Consider the following 17,350-nt stretch of genomic DNA (forward strand, 5'->3'; position numbering starts at 1 on the left):
AGGCAGGACTACTCTGAGGACCAGCCCCCAATTCCCAGCCTTCTCCTGAAGGTGAACACCCAGAAGGGAGGCCCATCTCCCGCCCACCCACAAGGTTGCCACTGAAACCAGAGATGGCCATAACCACCCATCTTTGGACACTGGAAATAGCCACAAATGTCTCCTCCAACCACCCTCCAGCCACACCCCCCACCCCCGCCAGCAGCCTGGCTCCAGCCTCTACTTACATCCCCATTAGCAAGGAGCTCCCCTTGAGAGCCTTGTCATGACTCTGAGGGGCTTTCACTCCTGCTTAGAGGTGAAGAGAATGAGACTGAGTGGGAACAAGGTCAGCCAGGGTCACACAGCTGGTCAGAGGCAGAGGTGAGTCTTGGGGACCCATGAACCCCTGGCTCCCTGGCCTCAGATTCTGGGTGGCATTTGCTTGGCTGAGGCCCAAGGAACATGTCTCTGGGCAGCTGCCCTGTCTCAGCTCGTGTCCTCCAAACCTCTGCCTGCTCTAGGCAGCGGGACCTTCTCCAAGCTGGTGCTCAGCACCATGCAAGGGCCATGGTGTGGGCATGAGTCCAGAGCCGAGGCCCTTAACCACCACCCACCGGCTGCGGAAACTGCAGCCTTCCTTTGCCTTCTGTTCAAAGCTGCTCCTTTGAATGACTCCAGGCTCAGAGGTCAAGACTGCCCACCTGGCAGGCACACTCAGCAAAGACTTAGAGTCTAAGAATCCTCAGCCTGGAGCCTGGATGCTCCAAGTCATTCCAGGAAACATTCAGGACCAGCCCCTAGACTGTTCCAAACACAGTGGGGGGCTGCTGGAAGCTGTTGGAACTGGGTTGCTCTGTCAAGCCAGATTCTTGGTGCAGGGGCTGGGAGAGGCCCTAACAGGCTGCTCACTTTGTGGGGGACACCCCAGGTCTTGGACCAACTACCAAGCCTACGACACAGCCCTAGGGCCCCAGCTGCCCTCCCCCAGGCCTCAACTTCACCAGGGGCAGAACACCACACACAACGTTTGTGCCTCCCAGTTGGGCACTGAGACCCAGACCAGCACTGGGAATAAAACTGTTCTCAGTCCCAAAGCCATTACCATGACCACCACCATGACAAGAAGAAGCACTAACACTGAGTGCTCCCTGGGCCGGGGGCTATCCCAGTTAACGCAACAACTCCGCGAGGTGAAACTGTGAGTAGCCCCATTGTACAGAGGAGGCCACTGAGGCTCAGAAAGGGGATATCACTTGCCAGAGCTGGGAAAAAAGTTAAGTCATTATTTAAACTCAGGTCCATTTGACTCCTGACACCTGGTTTTCCAAGATGGTTTGTTTTAAGCAGAAGTTTTTTTTTTTAATTTATTTTTTATTTTTATTTTTTAAAGTATTTATTTAGTGTTCTCTACCCCCAACATGGGGCTCAAACTCATGACCCCCAGGATCAAGCATCGCACACTCCTCTGGCTGAGCCAGCCAGACACCCCAGAAGCTGTTTTGAAAGTGAAGTTTTATAGGGACCCCGTGCTGTCACACAGATAAGACCACGTGTTTGGGATGTTATTTGCCTTTCACGGTGTCATAACCTCAAGACTTTAAAAATGATGAGAAAACAGTTTTTATCTGCACTTGCATTTTCCAACAGCTTCCCGTTGTGTTTGGAATAAAATGCTACCTCTTCACGGGACCCTCTAACCACACATGTGCCCCAGGCCCCATCTTCCCTCTCTGTGCTCCCACCACCCAGGCCTCTTCTGTTATATTCTTCAAAACGCACAGAATGCCTTCCCACCTCAGGGCCTTTGTCTGTGCTGCTCCCTCTGCCTGAAACACCGAGAGTTTTTTTCGTTTTAAAGATTTAATTTTTAAGTCATCTCTGCACCCAAATTGGGGCTCGAACTCACAACCCCGAGATCAAGAGTCACATGCTCTCCCGACTGAGCCAGCCAGGTGCCCTGACACTGAGAAATTCTTCACTTAGGATTAAGACAGTCCAAAAGTCACCAGCTCAATACTCACTAGGACACTTTGGTAATTGGGACAGGGTGGTGTTGGCCTAAGGACAGACACATGGGCCAGTGGAACAGAAGGGAGAGTCTTCCAGAAGCACACCAATGGACCTGGATTTAGGATAAAAGCAGCATTGCAATCCAATAGAGAAAAAGATGGTCACATCAGCAAATCGTGCCAGAACAACTGGAAGAATTATGACCCCTACCTCACACTGTACATCGAAAATAATTCAAGATGGATTTTGGTCCAAAATGTGAAGGCTCAAACAATAAAGTTTCCAGAAGAAAAGACAGGAGATCTTCATCACCCCGGGGGATAAAATTTTCTTAAACAGGACCCAAAAAGCGATAACTGTAAGGAAAGCAGCTGATAAGCCGGACTTAAAGAACTTGTGTTCATGGAAAGATTCCATTAAAGAAGAAAAAAGTCAATCCACAGAGTTGGAGATGATATTTACAAAACAAGGAAGTATATCCAGCATGTATAAAAACTCCTATAAGAAGAGACAACTCCATAAAAACAATAAGCAAACATAAGAGTTAATTCCAGTGGCCAGTAAACATATGAAAAGGTGCTTAACCTCATGAGTCATCAGGGAAATGCAAATTAAAGCTGCAGTGAGCACCGGGTATACACAGCCACCGGAGGGGTAGGACGGAAAAAGACTCTCATACACTGCTGGTGGGGACAGAAGATCTTGCAGCCACTTTGGAAAAAATTCAGACGTTTCTGATAAACATGCACTTGCCACATGACCTAGCAAGGCCTCTAGGAATCTCCCTGAGAGAAATGGATGCACATGTCCACACAGGGAACTATACATGAATTTCATAGCAGCATTATTCATAAAAGTCCTAAAGTAGAAACGATCCAAATACCACCAACAGGTGGGTGTAAGCTCCCTGCGGTACCGCGACAGGAACGGGCTCCTGACGCACACGAGAGTGCGAACAAGCCTCTACAACATTCTGCTGAGCCAAAGGAGCAGACGCAAAAGGCAACATGCTGCGTGATTCCATTTGTATCAAGTTCAAGAACAGAGAAATGTAATCCGTGGAATAGGAGTCAGTGGGAGGTGGGGGTGGCCTGGGTTACTGACAGGCAGCGGGAGGGAGCCCTCAGGGTGTTGGTGACTTGCGTGTGTGCGAACATGGCCACACTCGTGGGGCTTCCCGTTCGCTCACCCTCTGCCCTGTATGCCCGGGACACAGCGCCGAAGGTTAGGTCACACAAGGGGATTCTTTGGCAACACCCGATCCCAACCACCAAACCGGGAGCCCTCGGAGATGCTCCCAGAGGCCCCACTGCTCTTCCTTTAGAACACTGTGCAGAATGTATAACTCCCTGTCCGGTTGTAGGTTTCTTGCCCAGTAGCTCCCACTAAAATGCCAGGTCCCCAGCATCAGCATCCCTGTACACGGTCCGCGCTCAATAAACATCTGTTAAATGAATGAATAACTAAGTCTCCTCTGTTCAGACCCTCTCGGGGCTAGGATCATATCTGCCCTGCTCACTTTCCAGCAGCGTAACAGAAAGAAAGGAATCAAATGAAAGCCACGTTGTCGCATCAATTTGATATACCTGAGTCCAAAATAGAGCTTGTCAGGTGTTTGGAACCCCTTAAGCCTCCCGCCTCACTTGCAGAGCTGAATTAAGTTATGGAAAAACACACATGGAGAATTTTTAACACTTGAAATAAGACATCCACCAATTATGAGACATGCAAAGGAATCAAAACGACAGTTTTCAACCCCCCCTAGAGAACCTCCTCCTCTTAGTCATGGTCCAGCTGGGTCAGGGGTGTCAAGGACCAGAGGGACCTGTCACATCCCACGTGATGCCCATCTACGGTGTCTCTGCACTTTCTACAAAATACTTGACCACTACTCCTCAAAACTGTCATCAGAAACAAGGGAAGCCTGAGAACTTGTCAAAGCCGTGAGGCCCCTAAAGAGACACCACGACAACCGAATCGAATATGGAATACGCTGGAACAGAAAAACCGCCGCGAGCCGCGCGCTGCCTCAGTTGGGCACATGCCGCAGTAACGCGAGCCGCTAAGGTCAGGCACGGCTGCGTGGGGCGTCCGAGGGAACCTCTCCGCAAATCCAAAACCGCCTGAAAGCAACACCTCACTTTTTCCAAGGCATGCTTTCCCTCCGGGCCCGTGGGGCCGCCCGCAGGGCTGTCGCGGGGAGCTTACCTTGGGCGGGTCGAAGAGCTCCAGCACGCGGTCCGCGTCGCCGTCGGGGCCCCGGGCGCGCCTCAGCGCCAGCCGCCCCCGCTGCCAGCGTGCCCCGATGTCCATGGATGCCTCGTCGGCCAAGCTGTAGCGCAGCGCCGCCTCCTTGAGGGCCTCGGGCGGCGGCTCGCGAGCCAGACTCCAGGGCAGGAGCTTCCTGGCCAGGCCGGAGCGGGCCGGGCCCTCGCCTGCCTCCCCCGCAGCCCCGGTGGCAGCGGGCAGCTCCCCCGCCGAGCCGCGGCGCAGGATGTGGCGCAGGCTGTGGCGCAGGTGCTGGAAGGTGCAGGCGGCGGACGGTCGCGGCGGGGCCAGCTCCTCCGAGCTACGGGCCTTGGGCAGCGCGGGGGTGGCGGGACCCGGGCCCGACTCGGCCGGGGCCGCCTCCGCCTTGGACGGGGGCCCGCGGCCCGTGTCCCGGTAGTCACGCGCAGGCGGCGTAGCCCGGGACCCCGGCGGCCCGGGCGCCCAGCCCTCCCGCACCTCGCGGCAGAAGTAGCGCTGGAAGAGGTCGGTGAACTGCAGCGACACGAGCTCGGCGCGCAGGGGCGTGTGGTGCGGGTGCTCACGCACGAAGAGCCAGTATTGCCGGGCCAGCTCCCGGGCAGCGGCCACCGCGTGCAGCTCACAGAACTCACTCCAGCCCCGCGGGGACGGCGACGACGTCGCTGCGGCCGACGAGGAGGGCGAGGACGCGGAGGAGGCCGAGGAGGGCTGCAGGGTGGGCCCGTTCATGGTGGAGACCGAGGTGGGGCGGCCAGGCTGAAAGACACAAGAGGGGTGGGCGACAAAGGAGTAAGCAGCTGAGCAAACGACTACTTAAACCCGCCACCACGAGACAGGTTATTCACCAGGCACAATGTCAGAAATCGGAAATCACTGGTAATACCCGGTGCTGGTGAAGGTGCAGCGAAATGGTCACTCCCCTACGATGCTGCCAGTGCTCGGAGTGATACAGTCTTTTTGGAGGGCGGTTTGGCAGGGTGCGTTTCAGACCCAGGAATTCCACTTTCAAGTATTCGAGAGAATGCTTGCTTGCATGGGCAGAGAGGCAGGTACAAGATAATCCCCGGATGTGTCCGACTTCGGTATTTATACAACTTAAATCCCCATCAGAGACTGGTAAAGCAAACGGCGCTACATCTGCAGGCTGGAATATTCTGCAGCAGCAGAATTCCCCAGGTAGGGGAAGGTCTGAGCTGCCACTCCAGGGAGATCCCCAAGGCAAACCATGAAACAATGCAGACTCTGTGATCCCATATACGTGAACACACACAAAACCGAACTACAGATTTTGATGTCCATGTAAATGTGTTTAAGTGGTGGGCAAGAAAGGTGTGGCTGGAGCAAAGCCGCTGGAAACAGTGGTGACTTCTGGGGGAAGAACTGGATTTGGGATTCAAGTAACCAAGGAACACTGCTGCGACATGTCTCTATGGTTGACAACACTGAGCCTGGGTTCAAACGCTAGCCGCCACTTACTCGCTACCTGACTTTGGGTGAGTTATTGACTTCTCTCTGTTTCCCCATCTGTAAAATGGGGAACACACTTGTACCTGCCTTATAGGAGTGTTACGAGGATTAACTGAGTTAATAAGTGTAAAGGCGTTAGAACTTAGGGAACGCCTACTAAAGGCTGGCTGTTACTATTTAAATATTACAATGAGAGTATATCATTGGTGTCAATAAAAATAAATATAAAACGATGAATAAAAAGGAATTAACAAGACTCACAAAGGAGTGCAAAGGTTATTTCCGGCTCCAATGAGGGGGGATGTCAGCACAGGCAGACCCTTGCCTATACATCCCACCTGGGGCTCCCTTCTCCTCCTACCCCCATGGCTCCTTCTTCCGCACCACACAATCAAAATGGTAGAAGCCCCCCACCCTCTGCTGTCCGAGGTGCTGAACCCCAGACCGCTCTAGTTACAGTCAATGCTGTCCTTCCAACAAAGCCTGGCTGGCCCTGGGCCCCTTTGGGGACCACATAATGATGGCTGCTCATTCTACCACCATGCCCCCTCCCCAATAAAAAAACTATTACTGAGGGTCTACTCTGTGCCAGGCACCATGCTGGCACCAAGCTATATTATACACATATGTGGACGCTGAGTGACCTCTGACACCTGTCTGGACCTCTCTGAACCCCACTTCCCTCATCTGTCAAATGCAGAGTACCATGGTACCCACTCCATTAAATGGTTATAAGGAGTCCTGGAGAGGTACTCAAGGTGGAGACCAGAACCTGGAGACCAAGGTTCCTTCTACCACACCCCACAGCACAAGCACCTTCTATCTATGCAGGGGCGGGGTGGGGCAGGCCTGCAGGGAAGCTACAGGACAGCGAGGGCTGAGCTGCCCTGCCCTCCCCGGGCCACAGTGGGGACCCTGCAGTGCCGGAAGCAGGATGCCCCAGGCAGTGCAGAGCAAGTGTCTGCATCAGTGAGGAAGGCGGAGACCTGGTCGCAGTAAGCGCTTTGCACACAGTTGTCAAGGAAGGCTGCCAGGCAGAAGGGAAGGGAGGGGAGGAACATGTGCCATTGGTCCCCACACTGCCCAGAAAACTGCCCTGCTGCTGAGGGCGTGTGTGTGTGTGTGTGTGTGTGTGTGTGTGTGTGTGTGTGTGTGATTTGTCCTTAGTTAACCCCATGGCCACGCCCATGAAGCCACACAGGTGAGGCAAGCACTGTTCTCGCAGGTTAGGGGGCCCAGAAAGCTCTCGGATTCCAGACCCAAGCTCCTGCTCCTCTAGGAGACCCTGTGTGTGCAGCATCACTTGCTGGCTGCAGCCTCTGGGCCTTGCCTTCAGTGTCCCCTCGGCCCTGCCTGCTCTCAGCTGGCTTCCAACTTCACACGTGAGAACCTTCCATGAGCCCACAGAGTCAAGTCCTGAACTTGACCTTCAGCACACCCGTCACATGTTAGCACTCAACAGCTATGGGCGGCTCAGTCAGTGAAGCGTCTGACTCTTGATTTCAGCTCAGGTCATAACCTCAGGGTTGTGAGATCCAGCCCCCCAATCGAGTCTGCTTGAGATTCTCTCCCTCTGCCCTCCCGCCAAGTGCGTTCACTCCCTCCTCTAAAATAAATAAATCTTTTTTTAAAAATAGTTATTTTTTAAATTAGTGGCTATCTCCACACCAGACTATGAGCTTCCCCATCTGCTCCCTGCTCCAGCCCCAGTTCCTAGCCTGCAACAGGAGCTCAGTAAATGCTGCTGAATGAACGAACATATGAATGCAAGCGGTCAGCTGCATTTGCAACCTGTGGCCCCGCAAGAGATGCATTGGGGCCAGTCCCCCCCCCCCCCGCAACAACCACCTCTCACCGGGCCAACCCACCTCCCAGGCGCCACCGACTCCTGATGCCCAATGGCAGGGCCCAACCTCGGCAGGAGGCTTCCTGGAACAGTGTGCCGGCTCCAGGCTTCCTCACTGCCCGGGGGATGGCTGGCAGCCCTCCTAACCACACCTCCTACAGTTCCCCCAACAGAAGAGCGGTGTGGACCAAGTACTTGCTAGACATCAGGCATCGGTTCTGCTTCTGCAAAGCATTAACTCTCCTAGGCTTCATGGAAGCCCTAGGAAGTTGGGCCTATAGTTGCTCCCATTTTACAGACAGAGAAACTGAAGCATGGGAGGTCCCATTGCTGGCAATAAAAACCCCCATAGAAGCCGTCCCAAAATGCCTGATCAGTGCCAGAATGCACACCGTTAGGAAGAGTCACTTTCCCAGTGAATGTATATTGAACGAAGGAGACCCAGGGGAGGGACATAAACTTCTTTCTCATTCAGCCCCTGCGGGAGTCAGGAGGCATCAGCTCCCCTGCCCAGGTCCCAAAGCCACCAGGGGGTCAGGAAAGCAACCACAGGGTACAAGTTTAAAAACAATGATTCTACATTTGTATACATGGTAAAATGATCACGGGAAATCTAGTTATTATGTTGTATCCCTGAAACTAATGTATGTCGATCATATCTCAATTTTATTTATTAAGATTTTATTTATTTGACAGAGAAAAAGAGAATACAAGCAGGGTGAGCAGCAAGCAGAGAAAGAGGGAGAAGCAGGCTCCCAGATGAGCAGGGAGCCCGATGTGGTGCTCGATCCCAGGACCCTGGGATCATGACCTGAGCTGAAGGCAGACACTTAACCGACTGAGCCACCCAGGCACCTCAGTCGTATCTCAATTTTAGAAATACAATTTTAAAAACAAAAAGAACAATAAATGACACTATTTCTGGCTTTTTAGATGCCCTGCTGTGTGCTAAACAGTTTGCATTTATACTGGCTAGTTTAATCTACACTGGAGGGTAGAGGGGAGACCCATCAATACGTCCATTTTACAGATAAAAAAGCCAACACATGGGAAGATTAGCTTGCCCAGAGCCCCACGGCCAGTGAGGCGTAGAGCTGAGATCAGAACCACTCTCTGTCCTGTGCGCTCAACCAGGGCTCTTTGCCCCTGGAAGGTGCAGAGGCCATCTCGCTCCAGTCAGCCCCACGGCCAGGTCAGAGTAGATGCTCCCGAAATAGCACCTGTATGAGTTAATGAACTCCTGGGATTGGGGCGGGCTGCGGTTTGGTAGTCCTGCTCTTGGAGTCATGCTCCTGACCGACACGGACAAACAGAAGGGCTGCAGGGCTCTGAGAAACACACCGAGATCCCCCCACTGCCCAGGCAAGCACTTGTGGAGCTACCAGGCAAACCTGGGGCCACCTCCTGCGTCTGCCACTTCTTTGCTGTGCAGTACAGAAAAGGGGGCTCCTCTCCCTGAGCCCGTGCCCCCACCTGTAAAATGGGCCAGTGTTCAGCTCTCAGCATTCACTAGGAATATTCTGAGAACGGGAGGTCTGCAGGGTGCTGGGCACTGGGCTCAGCAAACAAGTGCCTGTTGCTATTTTATTACTCTTACTGTTAGCGGAGAAGAGCACCAGCTCCGGAGAATTTCAGGCCTTTGGTCACAGAAGCCGGAGAGGGAGCCTGCCTTGCGGGCTGGGCCAGTAGGGAGCGTCAAGGGAGCCTGAACAAAAGGCCTTCTCAGGGGAGAGGTGGCTCCCGGCAGGAGGGCAGGAGCTCCGGGCAGGAAGTCACCAGTCAGAGCACTGAGCGCTCAGCTGGGGCCCACGTCTGGGAGGGGGCGTGCCTCGGAGGTTTCCTGGCTGGGCTGGCAGCCAGGCGGCAGGAAGGTGGTCCTCTCCTTGGGCTTGAGTCCCAGTGGTAGCCATTTATTGAACACTTACTATATGCTAAGTAATTGATCAGATCACACCAGCTGTGGGATTAAGGCCTGAAAAGCTCTTAGCAGATAGCATTTACTAATCACCTGAGGGTTCCCAGGAACCTCCAGGCTTAGGGTGGGGGATATAAGTAGGAGGGTCTTGGGGGCACTTCCACTGGCCCCCTCCTCCCCTTTTCCCCCACCCACCAGAGCACTGGAAGCCTGGGTGGCCAAAGGGATGAAGGAACTCACACAGAGGGGCCTGCAAAGCTGCAGAGTCTCCCACCTGATGAGCTTGGGCTTCTGGGAAAGGAACTGGGAAAGGGAGGTCCCGGCTATGTGTGTGGAGGTGGGGCGACAGCATTTCCCAAATAACATGGTGGGGTGAGGGACAAGAAGGATGTTATGCGGAGCAGGAAGGTCGAATCCTGGCACCCCTTTCCCCCCAAGTCCCCACAGGGAACACAAGGAAATCACGGTCTCCCTGCCCATCCTAGGGCCCTGGGCTGGGCTGGGGGTAGAGCTGCCTCCCAGGACCCCCACGTTCAAGACAGCTATGTCCACCAGAGTGCCTGAGGGCCTTAAAGCCCTAGCCCAAGCTTGGTGTCCCCCACTGAAGCAGATCCAGCCTAAGCAACCCTCGAGCCCCTACCAAGTTGGAGAGAAATGAGGCGCTGAACAGCTGGGAATCCTGGCTCTAGGCAGGGAATCTGAGCTGTGGGTCCCACTCTAGCCCGTGACCCCAGTGACTGGGGCTCCTCAGCCCCTCCTCTACCCGATCACCCTGGGTAGCAACGTAATCTGGGGAAGCTAACATTTCCCACTTAATTATGAGGCCCAGGTGCAGGCAAGATCTTTACCCACCTGTGGGAATTCCACCTGCCAAGGCTTGGGGAGGATAGTTTAAATTGTGGTAAATGAAGTTAAAGTGAGCCAGTCCAGAGCTTCCATCCTCCCCTAGGACCACAGCTTCCCCTGCCCCCAGCTCACAGATGTTTTGGCAGGAAGTCCCATATCCTCAGAGGGAGACACCTCCTCCAGGGAGGCCTCCAGGTTGACTACAGGCCACAGCAAGCATTTTGTCCTTTCCCACCTACAGCGCCAGCTTCTTCAACAGCCCAGACCCTCTGCCCAAGGAAGCCCAGAGAGTTGGGGGATTCCAACATACATGCCTGGGAGTCAGCCCAGTGCCCTTTCACACCGTTCAGGCTGTCCAGACTGTGGAGAAGCCCCTGGGATATAGGGAATAAAGGTTCTGAGGTCCTGTGGTGGCTAGGAGGTGGGTTCTGCCCTATATCACTGAGCAGCCCATGGAGTCCTGAGGCACCCTTTCTAGGGTCACCTAGTGCCCAGGGACATTCAAGTCCTCTGTCCCCACACCCAGCCTGACACCCCAACTACCTACCCAGCTAGGCTTCAGGAGAAAGTCAGGCAGTGCTCACCAGCCCCAGCACCACCCCTCCATACCAGCATGTGACTTCTTTTCACTGCCCCGAGTTGAGAAGGCTGAGACTCTACCCAAGGGACACCCCCTCTGTGCGCCCTGCGATGGTGTCAGGAGAGGTGAACCTCTCCCCACAGTACTCACTGTCTCTGGCCTGTCCTATGAGAGGCGGGCTCTCAGAGGACATATTCATGCCCAAGGCCCTCTTTTGGTTGTGACCACCTCCCCCAGTCACATTTCCAGTCCTCCAGCTCCCCAAGGCCGGCGCCTCCATCAGGCACCCTGTGAGTCAGCTGCTGGTGAGCAGGGCAGACTTCCTCCCTCCCAGGCCTCCCTGGGGACACAAGGGGCAGTGGCAGCCTGCCCCCCCTCACCGCCTCCCCCCGCCAACCGGGGTGGGGGCCCACATCCGGACAGGCCCCCAGGGGCTCACGGCCTGGCTCACGAGGAAGCCTGCAGCCTGGCCCCCCTCGCCGACCCCTGACAGGGTGGCGTGGGAGGACAAATCTTCCAGCCATCTGCTCAGCTGCTGGGTTTCCGGTCGAGGCGGGGCTGGGGGACACCAGAAGGACTTGCTCTCCTGGGGAAGTGCCCCTTGCCCTTGCTGGGAAGAAGACTACCAGGTTGCGAAGCCTAGGGGTGGTCCGTGGGACCTCAGAGCCCCGGGCTGAGGAATGGTGGTTGCCCAGGGGACAGGTCCCAAGTGAGCGGGTGTCCAGCTGTGGCCTTTGGACCTGCCCAGTTTCCAAGGGACTACAGGCCCCCGGAAGCCAGGGAGCTGGGGTGCAGGGCTCCTGGGTCCAATTAAGCCTGACTCAGCGAGTGACCCCAGCTGAGTCACTTCCCCTGGGCAGACTGCCCGCCTCAGTTTCCTCAGGGAGGGCGGGTAGCTGGGAGCAGGGTCTGGCTGGGAACAAGAAACTTGTATTACACCTCTGGACTCTGAGGCAAGCTTCTCCCATCTGCCAGATGGAAGCAGCTTCCTGTCCCGCCCAGCCAAAGATGCTGAACACCCAGGGAGGAGGGGGAGGTGGCCTTGGGACCATTTTCCCAGGAAACCTGGCAATGAAGTGTTAGCCCCCTCTAGGGCACTCACAGCAGCAGCTCACACTTATTGAGCACTGACTGCATGCCAGGCATTATGCATCCCTCTTTTCAGTACAATCCAGTCATTAGTACTCCCATGTCATAGAGGAGGACAGCAGAGCTCAGAGAGGTTAAGGGACAAGCCCAGGGGCACAGAGCCATAGTAATTACAGCCAATGCGTTTCAAGCCCCTACACTGCGCCAGGCTCACACACTCCATATATGACCTTACACACAGGTTCATATACCCCGGAGAGGCTAAGACTCTTGGTCCCTGTTGGGCAGATGAGGTCCAGAGAGGTCTGATAATTTTCCCTAGGCCTCATAGCTAGAACCTGGCAGATCCTGGATTTGGCTCCAAAATCCATGTTGCTACCAAGGAGAAGTGGGAATTTAACAGGAGAGGCAACTCATTTAATAATATTAATAATAATATCCTCATCTATTATCGTCAGGGGAGGCCCAGCTCTGACTGCTTTATGTGCATCTCCATACCTCCCCCAGCCCCCAAAGTGGGCTGCACTGGGACTGGGAGGTCTCTCCAAGTGCCTCTAGCCCTGACCCCTTTGTCCTTGGGGAGGTTCCATACAGGAGGTGGAGGGTGTCCTGGGGTAACACGGTTGGACCAAGATATCCAAGGGCCCCCAAAGGCTCACCTGCTTCAGGGCTACCTGTGTCTGCTGGGCCCAGGCTCCCCCCATATCTGGAGTGGTTCTACAGAATCTGATTTGTACTAGAAAGTTCTATCAGGAAGGATTAAGTCCAGGGTTTACAGGAACGGCAGGGGAGAGGGGGGAGGGAAAGCCGAGGATCAGGAAGGAGAACAATCCGAGCTAACATCCACAACAAACAGTAACAGTCTCATAATTATTATTATCACTCCTGATCAAAATGTTCTAAACGCTTTGCAAATTCGCTCATATGGTTCCAATGACCCTAAGAATTAGGTACTCTGATCACACCCATTTGACAGATGAGGAAACTGAGGCCGGGATAGTTAAGCAAGGCTTTGTAGCCAGGAAGCACCATCCCCTCATCCCGCCTGCATCTTTGCAATTCTTCTCCTAAAGACCCAGGACCCCCCAGAGCCACACACGTGCTGGAGATGCTCGAGGGATGCTGATGGACAAACATTCCACAGCCAGGAAAATGACAATAATGATGGTAATGATAATAATAAAATCACCACCACCACCTGTAATTGAACCTTTTCTCTGCCAGGCAGCAGGTGCTTCTCACACAATGACTCATTGAATCCCTACCATAAACCTGTTATTATCCCATTTCACTGGGAGGGGGGGGACTGAGGTTCACAGGTGTCACTTGGCCATGCCCTCAGCTGGACAGAAGCAGTGGGAACATGGAACCTACGCCTCCAGGACCCTCCTCTCCCACTGCTAAATCCCTGAAGGCCCTCAGACCCCAGCAGCTGGTACTTCAGTCCAGCTCCTTCCCAGCTGGCTGTCTCTGTGGTCCACAGGGACTCGCACAAGTTCGAGGAATGTTCACCCTTTGGCTCAGAAGGATTTTCCCTCCCAGAGGAGGGTTGTGGGAAAAGGCTCAGAAAAAGTGTATTAAAAACCCTTCCAACTTCCCAAGCGGGCCCTGGCCTCTCATCGGCGACCCCAGCCCGCCCGGGCGGCCTCTGCCTGCTCTCCCCCCATTAGGGCTGGGTCTCCAGCCCCCGCAGCCCCAGGGATCCTTGAGAGCTGTTTCCGCTCTGGCAGCCAGGTCAGTGATGAGAAAGCCAGACATGACTCCCGCCCGTAGCCCTGGAGACCCATGTGCCCATCGCCTGGCAGGGGCCCTGCAGCTGGACTGTAAAAGGGAAGGCAGGATGGGCTGGCTGCCCTAGCTGAGCCTGGCAGCTGGTGGAGGTCAGGGGATGCTCCTCTCCCAGGAGAGGGGCATGGGGGTCAGATCTCAGCCCCTCCTGCCCCCAAAGCTGGACGTTGGCCCTGCAGACATTGCTTTGCCAGGCCCTCTGCTCCAAAGCCCCCACCGCAGCCCAATTTCACTTCCTCCCACTCAGTCAGGCCTGGCCATGCCCCTCCCTGGAGGCCTCCAGCTGCAGGCAGTGACCTCCTCACCTACATCATCGTGGCCGGGAATGGGGAAGAGAAACAGGGGAATGAGGAAATTAAAGAAAAAAAAAAAAAAAAAGGCAGGACAGGCAGGAAGGCCCCCCTCCCCAGTTCCTCAAATGCAATCCCCATCATCCCAAAAGCCCCCATGGGCAGAAGGAGGGAAGGGAGGGGATTTCTGCACCAAGCATTAAAGACCACTGAAACTACCCTCCCAGCCATGCTGACCTGCATGACCATCCCACCCACTTTTTTTTTTTTCTTAGATAGGAGGATTCACCTGAGTTCCAGGTCTGGGGTGTGAGCGCACCAGCTCAGAGAGAACTGAGCTCCACGACTCTTGAACCCTTGGGAAACCCCAAACTCAGCGGCTTGGGGGCACCTGGCCTGGCCCACCTCTGAGGTGAGGTGACTGTGGAGAGGGGCTTCTAGAATCCAGAGACACCCTCATAGCCACATGGTCTGGGCTGGGACAGTGGGGAGGGACAGGTGGCCCCACTCCCAGAGGGCTCTTCCATCCTCGCAGCCTCGTCTGACTGCTTTCACTTTCAAGGTACCAAGCACTTGACCCTGGACCCCTCCTCACCACACACAAGTTGAGGGGACTGCTGCCCTCGACTGACTGGGCTACTTTAAGGGGTAGACTGGGAAGTATTAACCATACCCTCTCAGCGCCTTCCCCACTGCCTCCCCTATTACATCGCCAACACGTGTGTGGGTGGGGGTGTCGGCTGGGAGGGTGTCGCAGGAGCTGGAGAAGGGCCGCCCTGAACACCCCATCGGGGTCAGGGGCAGGACAGTATTTCAGGCTGTTGGAGTGCGCAGACACCGGGCAGAACCGGACAGGGGGCCTCCTCTTCCCCCATCAGAGCCCTCCCAACCCGGTGGAGGGAGCGCCGGGAAAGACGGGCTTACCTGAGAGAGAGGGGGTCCGGGCCCGGCCGGCCCATGGCGTCGCGCGCCCCCGGCCCCCCGAAATGCCGAGGGGGCGGGCGGGCCCCCGCCCCGGGCGCGTTCTCTCCCGCGCGCCGGCTCTTGGCTCGCGGCTCGCTCGAGCGGGGCTCAGGCAGGAAACCCGGGCTCGGAAAATGGCCAGCGCCTCATCATTTCCGCCGCCAGCGCTTGACAGTTGCGGGGGGATGCGCCCCCGGGCCGCCGCCGGGGAAACTTTGCTGCTGCCGCCGCCGTCGCCACCACGGGCCGCGACAGTCCAGGCGGGCGGCCGGGCGGAGGCGGTGGCCCGAGCCCATGCCGCCTCGCGCCGTTATGTAAAGAGGAACCGGCTGTGCGAGCGGAGCCCGGCGGGGGAGGGCGGTCACGGCCGGGGCGGGACCAGGGTGGGGCGGGACCGGGAGAGACCACGCCCCGGCCCTTCCCCGAGCCAGACTCGACCGGAGGGGGCGGCCCCCTAGGGGCGGGGTCGGACCTGGCCCCGCCCATCAATCCGGATCCGCCACCGCTGACTGGGTCCTGGGGTCTCAAAGGCGAGCTCGGAGAGAGGCGGGCCCTACCAAGCCACGCCCACACCTCGCCCACCCGAGGTCGCATCGCGAGGGCTAAAGAAGGGAATGAACGACCGAGGGGCGGGGCAACCTTGGCCCCACCCACCTAGCCCGTGCAGACCCCCAGGTGCCTCAGCGCTGCGGGGGCGGGGCCAGATGGAGGAGAGGCGGGGCCTATGAAGGGGCGGGGTCGAGCCTCTTTGGCCTCGAGGGGGCGCGCCCCTGCGACTCCCTCCTGCAAGGCCTTATCTGCACTCTCCCTGCAGGTCCGTGCAATAGCGACCATAGCTTTCGTCACTCCCCGGGGAAGGATCCCAACCCCGCCGGGCCCCGACTATCCGCGACTCTGCTGAACCGACCCGCCACGGCCGTAGCCCCTCCCCATTCGGGTTCTGTCCCCACCCTCGGTTCTGCTCCTGCAGTTGCTGATGCCTGGGTAGACCAACCTCCAATGGGCCACTACTATGGGGCCACACCTCAGGAATACATCTTTCTCCAGGAAGCCCTCCCCATGCCCTCTGGGCCTCCCTCTCTGCTCTCCCCCGTGCTTTCATTTTCTCTGCAGGCCTTAACGTGGGATGAGGTTGACAGTGGGGTGCCCCTTAGTCTGAGGTGGAACATACAGTCAGCGGGCCCTTCCCCCAACACGGGGGAAGCGAGGTGAGAGAGGAATGTCTACACTTCTCTCCCTCCCACAACAGGAAACTATTTGATTAGGCCCCAAGCTTGCAGGAACCTCATCACCCCTTCCCAGACAACACACTGTCCGGTCTGCTGCCTCCCCCTCTTACTAACCTTGGGCAAATGACTTGACTTCTCCATACCTCAATTTCCTCATCTGTGAAATGGAAATAGTAAGAGTACCCACTCCACTGGGTTACCGTGGGGATTAAATGAGTCAGTGCATTAAAGCACTTAGCGTTGGGATTTGCCCAAGGGAAAGCACTACTACCTGCGTGTTTGTTAATCAGGCTTGAGTTTGCCCCTGGAGATGCAGAAAGGGGTTCCCCAGAAGATGGGGATTTCCAGATTCCACCCAAATGGGGATCAGGGTTGGTCTGCTGTAGGATCCTTGAAATCACATAACCTTGAAGGACCTCTAGCAATGAACATGTGCTTTCCCACAAATACTTGTTAAATGCCTCCAATGCGCCAGGCACTGTTGTAGGTGCTGGAGACACAGACGTGAACAAGACAGACAAATAGGCTGCCCTTGTGGAGCTGACATTCTGGCGAGGGGACACACAGCATAAGTACTTGAATAAATGGGATAATGAATTGAGAGAAAGATAAAACAGTTAAAGATAGACAGTAGGAAGGGGCTGTCTTAGACTGGAGGCTTGGGGAGGACCACTCTGAAGAACTAGCATTTGAGGTGAGACCACCCCTTTCCCCGTCCTGTAGCAAGAAGCATCTGGGCATGATAAAGTCTGAGGGAAGGGCATTCCTGGCCAAAGGAACAGTGAGTGCAAAGGTCCTGAGGTGGGAATAAGTCTGGTGCATTTGAGGAAAGTCAAGAAGGCAGTGTGATACCCAGGCTTACAGATGGGAAGAGATGAAGTTGGAAAGGCAGGCCTGTCACATGGAAACTTGAAGGTCCTGGTGTCAAGTTTGGGAATTATCTTGAGAGCAATAGGGAGCCACGGGGGATTTTTGAAGGACCTGTTGAGCTTTGGATTTGAGCTGCAAAGTCTGGAGTTAGCAACCCGTTAGAAGGTGCGCCAGTAACATTCACACAGTGTCTGAGGATGTGGGACGGCCAGGGGTGGGGGGCGA

General features: G+C 55.7%; 1 protein-coding gene across 2 annotated transcripts in view; it reads right to left on the reverse strand.

Moving 5' to 3' along the window:
• SH2B3 (SH2B adaptor protein 3) overlaps positions 1 to 15,378 on the reverse strand; it is a 37,476-nt gene extending 22,098 nt beyond the window's left edge. Inside the window, exons 1-2 of one of the 2 annotated variants that reach the window (XM_046024753.1) lie at positions 14,988 to 15,378; positions 4,201 to 4,998 (exon numbers count right to left, since the gene is read on the reverse strand). In XM_046024753.1, the coding sequence (XP_045880709.1) occupies positions 4,201 to 4,971 (771 nt within the window). In that variant the 5' untranslated portion in view covers positions 4,972 to 4,998; positions 14,988 to 15,378. The remainder of the gene's footprint in view (positions 1 to 4,200; positions 4,999 to 14,987) is intronic. The other variant, XM_046024755.1, reaches the window with a different exon arrangement.
• Positions 15,379 to 17,350: the final 1,972 nt, after the last annotated feature.

The sequence above is a fragment of the Meles meles genome, chromosome 12 (genome assembly GCF_922984935.1).
Source record: "Meles meles chromosome 12, mMelMel3.1 paternal haplotype, whole genome shotgun sequence".
In the NCBI taxonomy this organism is placed as follows: Eukaryota; Metazoa; Chordata; class Mammalia; order Carnivora; family Mustelidae; genus Meles; species Meles meles.